Source organism: Petaurus breviceps, unplaced genomic scaffold (genome assembly GCF_028583685.1).
Source record: "Petaurus breviceps papuanus isolate PSGF00001 unplaced genomic scaffold, PetGlider_PUasm1.0 90845, whole genome shotgun sequence".
NCBI lineage: Eukaryota > Metazoa > Chordata > Mammalia > Diprotodontia > Petauridae > Petaurus > Petaurus breviceps.
Genome location: NW_027187359.1, coordinates 24,087,989 through 24,106,330, shown reverse-complemented (window position 1 = coordinate 24,106,330; position 18,342 = coordinate 24,087,989). Strand labels below are relative to the sequence as shown.

At 37.4% G+C, this 18,342-nt stretch overlaps 1 protein-coding gene across 4 annotated transcripts in view; it reads right to left on the bottom strand.

Moving 5' to 3' along the window:
- CDH13 (cadherin 13) overlaps nucleotides 1-18,342 on the bottom strand; it is a 1,699,366-nt gene that overhangs the window by 717,971 nt on the left and 963,053 nt on the right. For all 4 annotated transcript variants that reach the window (XM_069072248.1, XM_069072247.1, XM_069072249.1 and 1 more), the window contains one exon: nucleotides 9,181-9,333. In XM_069072248.1, coding sequence (XP_068928349.1) covers nucleotides 9,181-9,333 — 153 coding nt within the window. The remainder of the gene's footprint in view (nucleotides 1-9,180; nucleotides 9,334-18,342) is intronic.

Genomic DNA, 18,342 nt, shown 5'->3' with positions numbered 1-18,342 from the left:
TGAACATGCAAGATATATGATAGTGCAAATGGAAGTTAATTGCAGAGGGAAGGAAGGCGCCAGCTCATGAAGCAATTTAAGCACCAGAAATTCTTATATTTGATCCTATAGGTAATAGGTAACTACTGGTAGCTATTTAGTAGATGATCTGATTAGACCTACTCATTCAGGTAGTTACATTTTCAGCTGAGTGGGAAATGGAGAGGAGTGGGGAGAGAAAAGGTAGGGAGACTAATGAGGCAGCTAAGTGATAACAGTGAATAAAAATGCTGGACACTGAGTCAGGAAGACCTGAGTTCAAATCTGCCATAACACACTTGTGTGTTCTTAGGCAAGTCACTGGACCTCTGTTTGCCTCAGTTTCCTTAACTGTAAAATGGAGATAATGGATTGATGTGAGGACCAAATGAAATAATCTTAATAGAGCACTTAGCATAATACCTGGCACTTAGTAGACACTTAATAAATGTTTGTTCCCTTTTCTTCCTTGCCACCATTCTCTAAAGATACATTTTTAAAGTTACAATGAAGAAATGGATCAGGGCCAAAGGATAATGAGAGAACTTGAAATCATGGCTTATGTAGAATAGTTGAAGGCCCTGGGAATGCTTATCTTGGAGAAGAGAAGACACTTTTTCTGTCTTGAAATATCTGCACAGCTGTCATGCAGAATTCAATATTATATTTGGCTCCAGAGGGATGTATTTGGATGAATAGGTAGAAGTCATAGGGAAACAGAATCCTGGAAATGAAAAAGTACCTATCAATTAGAGCTCCAAAAATGGAATGGGCATCTTAATAAGGTAGTGAGCTTTTCATGATGAGAAGCTTAGGAGGCAGATATTAGAAGACATGATATCACTCATTTTGCAACAGGAATTCTTGCTTTGGTTGGGAGACTTCATTAGATGATCTTGAACAGATATTTATATTATATTTTATTTTTATGAGGGAATAAGTCTAGTTTCTCTTATATATGTAAAGAGCTCATACTAGAAGATATCTCATGCCCTTTATAACTTCCTCATTTGTAAAATGAAACAGTGTAAGAATTAGACAATTTTGTCTTAGGCACAGATAAATAATTACATGTTGGGAAATTACTTTGAGCTTCTTGATCAATTATCTTATCATAATCTTTATACAATTATTTGAAAACTATAGAGTAATAATAACTGACATTTATATTGTTCATTAAGGTATGTTATATACATTATCTCATTGGAGCTTTACAACAACTTTGTGAGAGATATCATAGCTTCTATGGTCCCCATTTTACTAATGAAGGAAGTGAGGCTTAGACAAATTAGGTAAATGAATGAATTGAATTAGGTTGAATAGGTTGAATGAAAAGTAATGTATTTAATTATTAAGTGCTTCCTCTATGCCAAATATTAAACTAAACACTGAGGACACAAATAAAAAAGTGAGACTGTCCCCACCCTTGAGAGGAGGGGAAGAGTCACTTTTATAGGACAGTGATGAACAAAGCAGGGAGGGATTCACAAGGATTGTGAACTGATCAATAGAGTAGTAAATTAACACATATTTCCCAGACAGAATTTTAGAAGTGATTTGATTACTGAGTCCATTGCAGAACATAGAATATCAGGGCTGAAGGGAATATGAAAGGGTAGAAGTTCAAATTGCAAGATCACCAATGTATAAAACAGGATGAGATGTGATACATGTTCTGGTCCAGAGCTGACTAGATATACTGGGTTAGGTGAGCTTGCACTCATTTATTCACCAAAAAAGACAGCTCAGTCCCAAAGCAAGAATTTAAAAGTTAAATGGATTAACTTTTAATCTGGACTTCAAAAGGACTGGGAGCATGATTTCTGAAGTTCCAGGATGCAAAGAAAACAATCTTAATCATACAACTAGTAAATATTATGTGAGATTTGAATTCAGTCTTTTTGACTCCAAGGCCAAGGCATAATTTATTTGTTACAGCATGCTCTAAGGAGGAGGAGGAAGAGCTGTCAAATGGGGCCCGCAACACTCCAGAAAGTTCCAAATTAGGTTAAAATGAAATTAATAAATGTTTAACAAAATGAATAAAAATACAGTAAGACATAGATGATATTACATTTTAAAACTAAGTCAATATGTTGTGGCAGGTATCCTTATGTATAGATTAGTGACACTAATTTCCTTTTGAGTTTGACACCTTTGTTTTAAGGCACAGAGTTTAACTTTGGGTACATGATTAAAAACAAACATTTTGATGAACTCTTTGTCATTATAACTAGTTTCCTTTATGTTTAATTTCATTTTATGTACTTAAAAACTTTTTTTTCTGAGAATGAGTCCACTGGCCTCCCAAGACTGTCGAAACAAGAAGGCTGAGAACTCCTAACATGAGTCAACTCCTATTTTAACATTCTATGCACTGCGCTATACTGTCTCTCTGTGTAATAGTAGAAGAGGTGCAGTTGCAGTCACATTTCTAAAGCACAATCATGGGAAACAGGACAAATAGTCTTTACATAGAATAGACACTCCAAGTTTAAATAGTTCTGAAGTATTTGTGTTAATAAGGGTTTCTTTTTAATAATATTTTCATGGCCTTGAGTAAGGAGATGGCTTTGCCCAATGGACCAAGCACAAAATCAGCAGGGCTGCCTAATCCCTAATGACTTCAGAATGTCATTTACCTCATTTAACCTGAGCATCAGGCCTCAGTTTCACCAGCTGCACTAACAGATAGAGAAGCTTCACTGCAACATGAAATGCTAAACACATTCTGAGTGCCAAAAGAAGGACTGTCAGATACCAATGTTTTGGCTCAACAGTTCAGAGAAATGGCTGAATCCAAATCCCAAGTCACTCATAATAAAAGATGCATCAAAATTCCAGCTAGTCATCCACTTATTTCTTGAGTGATTTGTCTCTGTTTCTGTATTTTCAAAGAAATTGGCATTTGTACTGATGGAGGACTCGATAAAGGGCCCATTTTTAGGTGTTAGCTGATAATAACCTCATCAGCCAATGAGTTGTCTCAGTTTGTGTAAGCCTAAAGACACAGGAGTCATTGTGGGGACTAAAATGTTCTGTGTCATGGAGATAAAAGTGGCTCTTCCTAACACAATATCTAATTGCAGTGGGAAGCCTGTGAAGTGATTCCAAAAGAGTATAGAAAGGGAGAAGTCACAATATCTATTCAGTTCTACTAAGCATTTGGTGAAACAAGACAAAAACAGGATACTGAAATTTGAAAGTGATTTTTAGAACATTTACCATCAGGATCAATCAATAGAGTCACTTATTAGCCTTGTGACCATAAGTAAGGTACTTAGTTTATCAAAGCCTCAGTTTCCCTATATGCAAAAATCATGATAATATTTATACAACTGTAAAGTCTTAAAATACTGCAGAAATTTGAGTTATTATTGGTTAGAGGCAACTGTGACATAGAGGATGGGGAGCTTCCTTTGAGCCAGAAAGACCTGGATTCAAATCCCACCTCTTACTGTCTGTAACACTAGACAAGTTTCTCAATGTTTCACTGATCCCTGATAATTCTCTAAGACTAAAGTCTAGAAAAGTTGTAGTTCTGCATAGGTAGCAGGAATTTCCATATCAAGAATTCTCTTCATAAATAAAATCACAGTCTAGTAAAATACCTATCAATTTTATCCCTTATAGTGCAATTGAAGAGGTTGTCCATATATACCAATCTTACTCAAAGATTCAAACAAATCTCATTGGCTATTATTTAAAAGAAATGAGAAGGCACTCTCTTGCATTTGATTCCTGTCTTTGACTTAGATAATAATCATTGGCTGAGATAATTATAACAGATATTAGCAACACACCTTATATTTAAGTATCAAAATTTAATTCAATCAACACACTTCAATTCAATGGATACAATGTAAAATGAGCCTGGAAGTGAGCATGATGAAATTACTTGTCAACAGTTTCTTGGTCTTGTTTACATGTAGCTTGCCCTCTTTCCCAGAGAGTCAACATCTTAATTAAGTTGATTAGGCCATAGTATCAATCAGGACATAGTTTTCATCACAATAAGGGATTGTCAATTTCACTCTATTAAGTGATAACCCATAATCTCTTTTCCAAAGGTGTATTGATGATTACGAGAGCGACTAGGCAACTAAACAAGAATGACTGAGTACAATTCATCACCACTAGTATAAAAAAAGAACATATCTTGTGGAGGATGGGTCAATACAGTAAAATCATCTCCATCTATAAAATTTAATGATACATTTTGTTCACTTCCCACACTTTCCATTTTTTGAAGTCCTCACCCAGGGACGGGGATGGAAGAATTCAAAGTGTGCATCTCACAATGATATTTTGATGACTAATGTAATGGTAAATACAAAGCCTGTTTCCATAAATGAAATATATTTAGTCTTCTTAAAATTTTGGGAGATAAATTGAACAGGGTAGGGGAAGGCAGTAAGGCATAAGTATTTGTTGAGTGCCAATCCTGTATCAAGCACTGTGCTAAATAAGGGCTTTACAGATATTGTCTCATTTGATCAGCATAGGACCTGATCTACAAGAGACAACTGAGGTTGATGACTTAATGATTCAAGGTATCTACTTGGGCTGGACTTCTATGTCTATCTCTGCACCTGCTTTAGGAACAAGGGCAACAAGCTCAGTACCTCCCAAAGGCATGTGTCTTTGGTACTTTCTCTACCTCTACCATTAGTGGCCAGGGTGTAATCTGTTTATATATTGCTTCCTGTCCCTCAAATATAATCCACGCAAGATATATTACTTCTCTTGATACTGATGATGCTGTCTACTCCATATTTCCCATATTCCTAATTTCTGTACCTGCTACCCCCCACCCAACAAAACCTTCCATGATTCTGCACCCCAACACCATCTAATCTCTTCCTTTCTCTCCTGTCAGACTCATCCCTCTGTCAAGCTCCCTATTCTCCCATTTTGGCAAATACGGAGGCTAGCAGATTATACTCACTCTGTGATGAAACCATTACCACCTGGTAATATTTTTATAGAATTTCATAAACTTGGCCATTCATGAATCATTTACAGTACTTTATTCCAATGAAGAGTTCACAAATCACTCAAATGCTGGCAAAAGGCATAATAATGAGTAATATTTCAAGGAGCTTTGCATTAATATGTCAGCTCCCAATTCTGTGAGACCTAAATTATTTTTCCAGGTGCCACTGTACACCAGGCAAGTTAAGAAGCATATTTCCTTTCTTTTTTTTTTTAAGAGGAGGGTGGGTGGAGGGGGAAGGAATGAGGAAGAATTGTGGGTCTTATAGGACAGAGACAGAGTGACAAAATAAAATAAATTAACTAACCAATAAAACTCCATGCCTTACACTAATAACCCAAATTGTTAGTGAGTTGGGAGGCACAGAAAAAAAGATGGGGAAATAGGAATTTATATAACTGATTGTCAGTTTCTTGGCTAGGAGGGAATGAGTACTAAGCAATTCATCTTGATAATCTTAAAATATATACATATAAGCGTGACACATATAATACATATATATATATATATATGTATACACTAGATAATTTCTTACCAGAAGAATTCCAAAGAATTTTAATTCAATAGTAAGGCATGTTGGATTTAGAAATCATCATTAATTAGGGTCTCATATATTCTTAGCACTTAATAAGTTAGACTATTAAATATCAATAAATGGTAAGAATGCACTCTCCTTCCCCCCCAACAGTTAATAATTTTTTTTGTCCTGCTTTGGGATATATTAAACTGAAATTACAGCAGGGGAAACTGAGGAAGCAACCATTGGAGATTCAATCTAAATGTCAAATGTTTCTGATAATTTCTGTGCATTTCCTTTTATTTTCTTTCCAGAGGCAGGTTTGCCTCTGACCAGAAAAGAAAACAACAAAATAACTCACAGAATTCCCTGGGCTCAAAAAACCTGTATCTAAATAGATATGAAGAGTTAATACGAATTCCAATTTTTTTTTTTCACAAAAAGAGAATCAATTATAAGAGATGCATCACTACTTCCAGAGTTGGGAAGTGGGGCAGCAAGGGCTAGAATGATCAGGGGACAGCCTGGAGTCAGGAAATCCAGGAGTTCAGCCATGATCATTCTTTCTCTTGCCTGGGGTAGGTCTTAGCACTCCAGGAATCCAGATGAGAGAGGAAGTAACCTAAGGCTTAGATCAGTCCCCTGCCACTCTGTGTCTGGTCCTTTTCTGAAAGGCATGAATCTCAATGTGTTTTCCATCAGAAAAAAAAGCTACTATGCTAACTTTCACAAGTTGTAAAAAGCAGGAGTTTTCTTCAAAATTCTACTCTCTAGAAAACTACAGTAAATTCACTGGGTAGCAGCAAAACAAACCTCATGGTGATAGAAAATTCAGGGCATTTAGGTCCTCCAGAAACTGGGCTATCGCCACTTCCATCTGGTCAGCAAATCTAAACTACTCAGTGGTAGTGACCTGCTGGTGTATAAATGAAGTCCCAGATCCTAACTTATCTGCAACTTCAGATCTTTCAACCAGACCATGAGAATCCAAGAGCTGCCACATTGGTTCCTAGCTGAGGTCTGCCCAATCAAGAATCCTCTCTTTAAATTTGGTATAGTATAAGGGTTGGTGTTCTCAAAAACATCAGCCTCAGGAGGATATGCCCCAAATGATCTCCACAGCACCCTTAATGGTTAATTATATAATGTTTATTTGAATTTATTTACTCCTTACAACATATAATATTTCAGTCTATGTCACCACTGGAAATAATTGCCATCTTGGACAACTACAGTCTCACTTTCCATGATCAAATGAGATAATCCATGTGAAAGCATTTAGTAAAATCAATGTGTTGTTCAGTTGGGTTCAACTTTTCATGACCCTGTGGGCCATATTGTCCATGGAGTTTTATTGGCAAAGATACTAGAGTGGTTTGGCATTTCCTTCTCCAGTGGATTAAGGCAAACAGAAGTTATGTGACTTGCCTAGAGTAACGTAGCTAGAAAGTGTCTGAGGCAGGGATTGAACTCAGGTTTTCCTGATTCTAGGCCCAGAGTTATATCCATGGAACTACCTAGATGCCTCCTGGTAAAATTAATAATGATGTAAATATGTCAGATACTTGTATGTGTTCACAGACTACAGAACAGCAAGAGACCTTTGAGATCACCTAGATCAGCCCCATAATTTTTGAATTATATTGAGGCAGCTAGATAGTGCAGTGAATAAAAGAGCACTGCCTTGGAGTTAGGAGGACTTGAATTAAAAACTGGCCTCAGACACTTACTAGCAGTGTGACCACAAGCAAGACACAACCCTGATTACCTACAATTTTTAAAAATTATATTTTATTTTTATTGAGCAAAGACATACCATCTTACCTTCCTATACCATCCCCCATCTCCAACTGAGAGGAAAAGAGAAACAAAATCTGCCCTTAATTTTACAGAGGAGGAAACTGAAAACCAAAGTGTTCCAATGCACAATAAGCATCAGATTTGGGGTTTGAACTCAAATCTTCTTTACTCTAAATTTTGTGTAATTTTTATCACTCCCAATTGCCCCTGCTTGATCATTATTACTGGTAATACCATACAGTTTCTCTTTCTCTCAGAAAAAGTCACACTTTTATTCCATTCCTTATTCCAGGTAATATCACATAGCTAAGAACCCTCCCTTTCCCAACTCAGTAAGTTCTATCCCTTTCATTCTTCAAGAATTTTTAAAACATCATGTCTACTCTAGAGTTATTTGCAATTAACTGCAAGATGGTTCCATTGGAAAAACTGAGTGGTACAGTATAAATGAGTGCTACATTTGTAGTCAAAGAACCTGGGTTTCAATCCTGGTTTTGCCACCTAATGCTTATATGACCCTGGATAAATAACTCACCCTTTGTGGGCCTCATTTTCCTCATCTGTAAAAAAAAGAGGAGGCTAGGCCACACAACCTTGAATTTCTCTTCCACTTCTAAATATAATATCTTATTGTCTGTGTACATGTGATAAGAGAAACCAAAACCAGGAAAATGGCGATAACTATCAAAACTCTTATGGCATTGGGAAGATAATGAAAGCTAAATATCTGTCTCAGGCAAAAAAAAAAATCATAATAATGACCTAGCACTTTTATCCTTAGAACCCAGTTACAAAGTAATAAGATCCAACTTAATGAAGCAATTGTTTAAAAGATTAGAGGTACAGGGAAAGAAAAGCAGAATCAAAGAAAGTGGTCCCCTGATGGTTTCTTTCCCTGGGACTGAGAATTTACAGATTCAAGTTCACTCTGTGTTCCCATCAATTTAAGCTAGACTAATAGGATATTTCTGGTAACCCTGACACTTTGTTTTCTACAAGTATCAGACAGAGGTCAATCTGTCTCATGTGCCAAAGTGCTTTCTACCCATCTGTTCAATGTTAACAAATTTAAACACTTAGAAGAGACCTCTTTAGCAAGGATTCTGAGAGGGAGAAAGATATGCCAGACATACCTGGATCTCCATGAATAATCACAGCATGGCATATCTCTCAGCCTAAAGTAATGGGCCTGCCCAACTCTGAGCAGGATCTCAACCAACAATACAGCATGGAACTCGAGATTTTCTATTGCAAGCAAGTCTCGAGCTCTCTGTCCCTCTGGTGACCATCTATTAGAACAGATACAGATTCATGGAATTGAATGGTACATGCCACTCCAAAGGTGAATGCTGATTTGAACTAGTCTGGAGAGGTAGGAAGGTCCTCTACTTAACATGCCCTTAGAAGAAAAGCATTAGTACCAAGAAAAACTAATTGGGTGCATGACAAGGATTGGAGAAATTCAGGATAACTTTATTTTTCAGAGTGGGGAGTAGGAAAGGAATAGAATCATTTTGAATGAATTAAAGAAGTCCTGGCATGGAACAGATGTGACCTGCTGAGTCTATCATATGACTTACTTTCACATTTTGATTTCATGTGAATAATAAGGCCACTCTGAATCCTGATTGTAATATCAAGCATGTGAGCTCTTGGTTATAGGGACAGTGGAAAACAGATCAAACTCTGTCACACTGTTTAGTAGTACCCTCAGGGAGAGACATCCTATACCAACAGGTTTGGTGAGGCATAGGAAAATTCAAAACCAAAAATACAAAACAGACTTAAAAACAAAAAACCAAACAAACAAGCAAACAGCTATTCACTTTGGGAACCAAATGGAAGTTACCTGATAAGTAGCCATTACTTCTCTATCCAAAGTCCTCATCACTGAGACACTCCCTGTATTTTCGTTGATTCTGAAAATGCCTTTTGGCTCTTGATCCACACCTTTTCCAGTAAGTCGAAATTTAGACCCTTCTGGTCGATCATTATCCACAACCTGTGTCACAGAAGGAAAAATAAATAAATAAATGAAATTATGAATTTGGATACAACTGAAAATGAACTTCACATTCCAATTTTTAGCCAATAAATCATAACTGCTAATTTCAGATTGCACACCTATAACATAGAGGATGCTTAGACAAAAACCTAACAAAATAGCACTAGAACTTCAATGTTCAGCATGACATGGAGCTACAGTCTGTAGCCTCAGGTAACTTGTCTTGGGTAACCAAATCAACACAAATTTATCTAGACTACTAGATAGATATCAGACCATGCTTCACGACTCCCTTCCCCTTCCCCCAGCCATCCAGCCATCTGACCTGCTGCATTTGTATTTATACCTCTCCTTTTCCCCTTACTTCTCATCTCTTGCTTTGGTTACATAAATCAAACTAATAACATCACTCTTTCTGGAAATAACTTGACATTCACAATGTGTATGGATGAAGTCCATGTCCTTATCATTCTGCAGACTAAAACTTCCTCCTCTAGTCACCAATCCTCTCTATAGATTTTTTGTGTCCTCCTATGAAAGCATATTCCTGGGGCTTAACTGTTTGACATATAGTAAGTACTGAATAAATAATTTCATATATTTCAAACAGAAATTCTGCAAGATGACAATAGCAGCCCCCAAAGGCTACAGACTCGTCTTGAATGTTTCATAGAATCCCTACCCAGGAATCATTATCCTATTGCTAAAGACAAGCAAACAAGGGAATGACCTGGACAATTTGTGCACAAAATATAAATTATCTCAAGAATCCAAATAGACTTCCTTGGAGAAACATTAAATCTAGTAAATGAAGTAATAGTGATTAAGCATTCATTTTCTATGTATACATAATGGCTTAACTTAAAGACATTAAGGATGGGTGATTTTGTTGGCATGGATACACCCTCTCACTGAAAAAGAATCCAATCTTATATGCTTACAAGATAGTCTTAGTGCTATGGCTGAAAAATAGCTCTATATTCATCCATGTCTCCCAAATTAGCTAATTTTGTCTTAATACCCATAGTGTTCATCATCAAGGCTGTCCTAAATTTATTGTCTCCCCAACCCAGTTAGTGGGATCTATCAAAGGGTTAATCTCTGAGATCCCGTAGTTGCCTCCACACCATGACAAGGCATTAGAGAAGGCCTTTAGTAGATGGAGGTGCACCAATATTAAGGGAAAAATGTCATTTGAAGCAAAATTTAAAAGAAATGGAATCATATGGGCAGAAATGCAAGCTTTCTAATTAAAACTGTTTTTAATCACTGTTTAGCTCAGCTGAACTCTCCACAGCCTAATTAGAACTCACATTGAAGTTTCCCTGCATTGAAAAGGAGACTGATCTTGGCTTCTCCCTGCTCCTCCTGAGCCACCCTATGATACCGTCTCTCTGGCAGCCTCAAGCACTTCACCTTAGCTCTTTGCTTGAAGTTTCAAAGGAAAAAATAGAGAAAGAGATAAACAGAGGTCTGCGTCTATAAAACACCAACTTTAAGTCCTGTTTCTAGCCATGATCTAAATGAAAAGGCAGAATTAGATAGTCAAACAGCTTTTATGTCTGAACAGATAGGAACGAATAAGGAAAAACTACTTTATCCACAGTGCCTTCCATCTCTTCTTTTTCTATAATTCCCACCTATCTTGTCAACTCTTCTAATGAAGTTCAGTTTATAGGGAATCCCATTCTTCCCACTGCCAAGTCCTGAAATTGAAAAATTAGACACTTGATGAAACAATCCACTTAGAGACATTTTTTCCTTTGTTTCAGTCTTCCCACCTAAAATATATAGATCACAACAATGCAATTTATTTCAATTCACATTTCCTAAGCATATGTGATGATCAAATCCTTACTTTTAAAAATAAATTATGCCTTCCTCACAAAACCTTCAGAGTAGGGAGAGACAAAGGAAGTTTAAGATAATTGCTACATAATAGCAGGATGAAAGGAGTACTGAGGGGTCAGCTATGACCCCAGTAGGCTTTGCCCTTATACAATTCAGATGACACACAGTCATGTTCATCAGATAATGTAAACACCACATAGTCATGCTTTTTATTGTCATGGTGGTGGCAGGGATCACTACAAAATGAGTATTTCATAGAAGGGGAATACAGAACATTTATTATAAACAGATCAATAGAGTACAAGTCCCATGGGCTGTCAGCTGGAATATGGAAATGCACACCACAGCCAATATGAACAGGTTATGTTGTAAAAGTTTGCTTTTATGTCTCCTGTTTAGAACTTAGAACACATTTCTCCATGGAAACAAGGTTATAAATGGTGGTTCCTCCGCAAGCCTGTAGAAACTCAACATAAAATGTAGCTGAAATATATGGCATAAACATGAGGGTATAAACTAGCTAGAAGTCTAACTATTGTTTATAATCTTATTTGTAGGGACGGGTGGGGGAATATGCTCTTAGAACTCAGGAGGCTGTGAAGAAGTCATAAGACCCTCATTTGTATCTTTTCTCTGCTGGGTGACCTTGAGCGCATCCCTTTCATAACAGGCATCAGTGTCTCCATTTGGAAGATGAGGAGGCTGGTTTATACACTCTGTAATATACAATCTAAAATATAACAATCCCTGATGGTTGCATTCTGGATTTCTTCTCCTCCGATACTTCTTCATATAACTAGGTATTATTGGTAATGGGTGTCTGGTCATAAGATCTCCTTCTCAAAGATAAGGCTTTGTTCAATGATCAGAGGAAAAATTCCCTACTCCCTACCCTACCCCACCTCTGGCAGACTTGGCCAGAGTAAATTCTCGTTGTTCATCTGTTTCAGTTGTGTCAAACATTTTATGATCCCCTTTAGGGTTTTCTTGGCAAAGATGCTGGAGTGGTTTGCCATTTACTTCTATAGATCATTTTACAGATGAAGAAAATAAGGTAAAGAAGATTAAGTGACTTGCTGTAATGGTAATGGGATTTGAAGATGTCCCATGCCCCTTGAATTTGTTGACATAACAGGAAGGTGCAGAACAGGGAGAAGCCCAAGCTGAAAGAGGCCAGAACTTCTGGGAACCAGCATCTGGAGGCTGGACTGCTACTGCTGGAGAGAAAGAAAGGAGAACTGAGGACTGAACTGAGAAATGAGAACTCCTGAGAAATGAGATGAGAGGAGAACTGGGAGGAAGCATGACTGGTGCCAATACTTTATGTATCTGTTTTGACGTTACTTTGCCAGATTCGTCTGCTGGTGAAGGACAGTGCTGTTGTTATAGAGGCCCTGGGACTTTGCTGTTAGTTCAGAAGCCCTGAAAGAGGATTTCCTTGTTGTATGTTTACAGAAATCCTGGAGGAGGGTCTTGTTGATGTTTTCCGGGGTCCTGGGACTATATTGATGATTTGTGCTGATTCCTCATACCTTGTCATTGGGACTAGATTGATTTCACAGGCAGAGAGTGAATTGATGAGGTCATGTATATATTTATTATTGTGGCTTTGTTAAGCTTTGTCTTCCCAGTAACAGAAACTGCTGAGAACTTGCTTTGGGTCAAAATGAAGAAAATACCTCTCCTTGGGTACTGAATGCCGTACCTAGTTGTGACCTCCGGTTGGATGGCTTTTGTACTTTCCACTGCCCCTTGAGAGGGTGCTTGGTGGTGAAGGATGTTATTGTAATTCAGTTGTGATACTGGGGTAGAAAACTTCTGAACTTTGTACTTTGTGAGTGACCAAATGAATGTACTTTGTTTATGATTGGAAACTAATCTCAGTTGAAGCACTTACTAACTGACTGAGTTACTCTGTATTTTAATTTTCTCTTTTCTGTGAATGTTTTGCTTTAATCTGTCTCTGAATTAATGTGGAGTTTACTATGCTTGTAATCAGAACCTTGAAGCTGCTTGTGCTTGGAGTTACACTTGCCCAGGGTCACACAGTTAGTAAATGTCTGAAGTCATATTTGAACTCAGGAAGATTGGTCTTCCTAATTCCAGTATCTACTGCACCACCTACCTGCCCCAAAAAGTGACTACATACACAGCATCAAGAGAAGGGATACTTGTGTTAAGGGGGAAGAAGGATGCATTTGTCTCTTGAACAGCTTTTCACCATCCATCCATGTTTAGTAGGGTAGCCAAGCATTAAGAATCACTTGTAGGGGAGGCTAGGTGGTGCAGTGAATAGAGCACCAGCCCTGGAGTCAGGAGGACCTGAGTTCAAATCCGGCCTCAGACACTTAACACTTACTGACAATGGTGATAGCATAAACATGTAATGAAATGATTTAGGACTTTAGTACAAACACCTTAACCAGGTACAAGGAGGAATGAATGTAGAATACTGAGGTCCTTGGAAGGCAAGTGTTCTTCAGGGCAAAGGGTAGACAGATCCCATAGAATTTACTTTGGCCAATAATTCCTAGGAAGAGTAACAGTAGCCCAGGGCCCCTTGAATAACAGAATTGATTCTGAGTTAAACTAAGGCCCTGAGGGAAGAGAGAGTTCTCTTCAATCACTAGCTATTTTCTACAGCATCTCTGTGTTCCCAGGAGGGGTCTCAGGGACTAACCCAGTCTGCACTTGCTTAGTTGAGTTGATCTGATGGGATCAGAGAGGGGTAAGGTTAGTGAAATGCCTATAAAACAACAAACTAGCCCTCAGCCATTCATCCAAAAACCTACCATGTGAAGCAAGTCAGTTTTCAAATGACCTCCATTATACTGTGTTAAACTCCCTAAAGTTTCCAGGAGGCTGCTGGGCTGCCCTCATAGGGAGGCAGGTGGCCTTTTCTTCTTCTTTTTTCCTTCTTTAGTATAACAGAAGAAAATTCAGGTATTGCTTTTAGACAGAATAAATCCAGCAGTGTGCTGAGGTGTGAATATCTGCTAATGCTTTAGCTGCTAACTCCTATTATATCACAAAACAGCCTTTCACAATTAGAGTCTCTTTCCTATTATTCTGTGGAATTCAATACCACTTTTCACTGTGGGGTTTTTTTTTCATTTCTAGTTTAAAGGAGAAAGAAAGTTAATGATAAGGAAAACTATCTATCATTCCCAGGTGCCAGCAAGCACAGATATGCAAATCCCAGAAGTCACTTTTTTTTTTGTCATTTGTATGAAGTGGCTTCATCTCACTGTGGTAGTGACCAGGCAGAGAAGGCCAATTGTCATAGTTTAATAACATTTTCAAGGATAGAGATGTGCCATGAGGAGGGAAAGTCATACAGAAGCCAAGAATGAAAGAAAAGGTAGTGCCTATCCCTCGCCCATACCCTTGTGGGATCCCAGGGAGAGACTTTCTTATCATGTCCCCCATCTATCATCTTCGATATATCCACCCTAACTCTCTGAAGGTTTCTTGGTTTCCTTTCTTTTCTAGTTCAGAAATACCATAAAATCAGCTTGAGTATCATTAGTGATTATTGGTTAAGAAGTATTTTCCTTTACTCCTTGGTTGAGGGCACAGAAGTTAGCGAATTTGTGAAAGACATAAAGCTAGAAGAAAGAGCTAATATGTTGATTAGAGATTCAGAATCTAAATAAGTTCATGGTTGGCTAGTACAATGTGAGAAATTAAAGGTGCAATTTAATAGTAATAAATGATGAGTACTATATCTAGAGATAAAATTTCAATTTCACAGGTCCAGAGTACGAGAAATGTAGTTAGACTGAGAAACAAAAACAAAAACAAAAAAACCCTGTGATTTCATCACTGAACAAGATTTTAGTGGGGAGTTTCCTCATTATCTGTTCAGGAATTGATAACTTTAAAAAGTTGCCTTGAGTCACAATGATAAGCCCCAGTCATATAAAATGTATATGACAGGTGGCAGACTCTAAACCCAGGTACTCTAATTTTGAGGTCAGGTCTCTATCAATTATTGCATTTTGTCTCTCTAGCTACAGAATATTTCAGTGTTTTAATGAACTCTTAAGTTTAATATGAGTCAACAATGTAAGCTGCCTGTACTAACAGAGATCATAAAGTATGTGGAAGATGGGGGGAGGAGTATAAAGTGTAGAAAGACCAGAAACTTGGGAAGGGGTCAGGATGTGAAGAGCTTTAAAAATCAAACAGCTGATTTTATATTTGGTCCTAGAGATAATAGGGAGCCAGTGGCATTTACAGAGTAGAATTCAAGTGATATGGTTAGACTTGCACTTTAGGAAAATCACTTTGGCAACTTAGTGTAGGTTAATTGGAGTGGGGGGGAGACGAATCAAGGAGACCAACTAGAAGGCTATTAAAATAAGCTAGGCACATAATATGCACAGAAATAATCATTGTACCCATGGGAGCTGTTGAGATCATAGGTAAAAGAATATGGCAGAGGGATACTTAACCTAGAGGTCTGTGAACTTTTATGTTTCTTTTTTTTTTTAACATATTTAATTTTTGACGCAGCTGGGTAGACTAGTGATTAGAATACTGGGCCTGGAGCCAGGAAGACCTAAATTCAAATCCCACCTCAGACACTTATTATCTGTGTGACCTCAGACAAGGAACTTACCCTCTGTTTGCCTCATTCTTTTTAATTGTAAAATAGAGATAATTACAGAACCTACCTCTCAGGGTTGTTGTGAGCAGCAAATAAGAAAATATTTGTAAAGGACTTAGCACAGTGCCTGACACACAGTAAACACTACATAAATACTATCTATAATCATTATCATTATGATTTTGATGTTATTGTTGTATTTCAATACAGTTGGTTCCCATTGCAATCCTATGCATTTTGCTTTATTCATTTAAAATATAATTATGTAAAGAGATTTATAGGTTTCAGTAGACTGTAAAAGAGGATCCATGTCACATGCAAAAAAAGGTTAAAAATCTCTGGTAAAGAAAGGTAATAGAAGAAGACCCAGGATGGAGCCTTGGGGAATTCATCTAGACTATTCTCTAGCTGGAGAGTCAGCATGACATAGGGGAGACAGAGTAGTGTCATAAAAATATAAAGAAAAAGAAGTATCTGGGAGAAACTGACAAATGGGTTCCAAAGCTGCAGACAGGTCCAGAAGGATTAGGATTGAGAAATGTCCTTACACTTGGTAGTCAAGATATCATCAGTGACTTTGGTGGAAGTAGTTTCCACTGAATGACGAGGTTAGAATTCAGAGTGAAGAGGGTTTAAAATTGAATGATAGGAAAAGAAGTAGAGGCGAAGAGTGGTTTTCTGAAGGAGTTTAGCCAAGAAAAGCAGAGGAGATTTAGGATGATAGCCAGAAAGGAAGGTGAGATAAAGTGAGCTTTTTTTTTTCCAGGATGGGTAAGAAAAGAATATGTTTACAGATAGGAGGGAAAGAGATTATAGATAGAAATAGATAGAAAGAGATTGAAGATCAGAGAAAGAATGAAATGATAGAGGGGACAATCTACTGGAGAAGGGGCAAGGAATAGGATCAAAGGAGAAGAATTAACCCTAGCCAGGAGAAAGACCTGTTTTTCATGTGAGATGGGGGTGGAAAAGAAATAGTGAGAGAAGACATTTGAGATGAGGAGGGAAAATGAAATGACCTCAGTTTTTATCAGTAATATATGAAGTGAGATCCTCAGCTAAATGACTGGGAAGAGATGCCATTGAAAGCTTGAGAAGGAATGAAAAAAAAATAGAATAATCACATCATTAGAAAGTGAGAGACTTGGACTAGATGACCAAAGGTTTCATAAAGCTCCAAGTCTTGGTTCCAGAATATTATTCAAGTTATATTTTCTATTTTACATAATAATGATAATAGCTTATAAGTCTCATGCTTTACAATTTCAATATTTTTTCATAATCTTTTTTGGTGGGTAACACAAATGTGGTTATTTTCTTTTTATAGATGAGGAAGCAGGTTCAGAAAGGTGAAATACATGGGGCAGTGACTGAGTGGATAAAAAAGTGTTTATTAAGTACTCATCATTATGATAAGCACTTGGCATACAAAAGCAAAGGAGAAATGGATCACAAGTCCAAAGAACTATGACCAAAGTCCAGCTCTGCAATCTCAAATTGCAGACAGGTCCAGAAGGATTAGGATTGAGAAAAGGCCCTTAAACTTGGTAGTCAAGATATCATCAGTGACTTTGGTGGAAGCAGTTTCCACTGAATGACATAATTTGAACCAATTGCTTAATCTCTATACACCTTAGCTTCTTGATTTGTAAAATGAAGTTGTTAGAGCAGATTTTTGATACTGTTTCTTCCAGCTCTGAATCAATGATCTTGTGATATGGCTATCAAGGGGCAGAGTCAGAAACTGAACCCAGATCCTTTGATTTAAGCCAAGGTCAGTGAGTTTGTATATGTGTGTTTTTCTACCATACTCTATTCCCTTTCTTTCAAATGACTAGCAATATCATGTTCCACATGCCTAACACTCCATGAGGCATTGGCAGAATAATGGCACAATTTGGAAGTTTCTGCATCAATACTTCCTTCTAAAAGGATAATAAATTAATCATGCCTGGGGATGCTATTGAAATATCCAGACCTTTTCTGCGTGTAGCTTGCCAAACTCTACATCTTGAAGGCGTTACTATGTTCATTTTCCTTCTATCATTTTCATGTTATAGTCTCCACATCAATATGAAAATAAATATTTGTGCCCTTGTCTGACTCACAGCTAAGGGAAAGGAGATGGAGACCCAGCTTTATACGGTTGGATCTCAGCCTCTTTGTAATCAGAGAGCATACACAAAGTGTCAGTTCTCCCAGGAAACTTCAGTAGTTGCCCATTGGCTGATTATTTGCTTTGATCAAAACTGCAGGAGATTAGGTTAGTGCATCAGCTCTTGTAGCAATTTTTCTTTAATTGAAAACAAGGTTGACCCAAAAGCTAGTTTTTTCAGCTATGTCAGAAATTTCCATGATAAACACAATTTTCAACCATTTAGAATGAAAGTACTAAAATTTAAAACTTATGACATAAACCAATTCCCTTCTTCTTCTTCTTCTTCTTCTTCTTCTTCTTCTTCTTCTTCTTCTTCTTCTTCTTCTTCTTCTTCTTCTTCTTCTTCTTCTTCTTCTTCTTCTTCTTCTTCTTCTTCTTCTTCTTC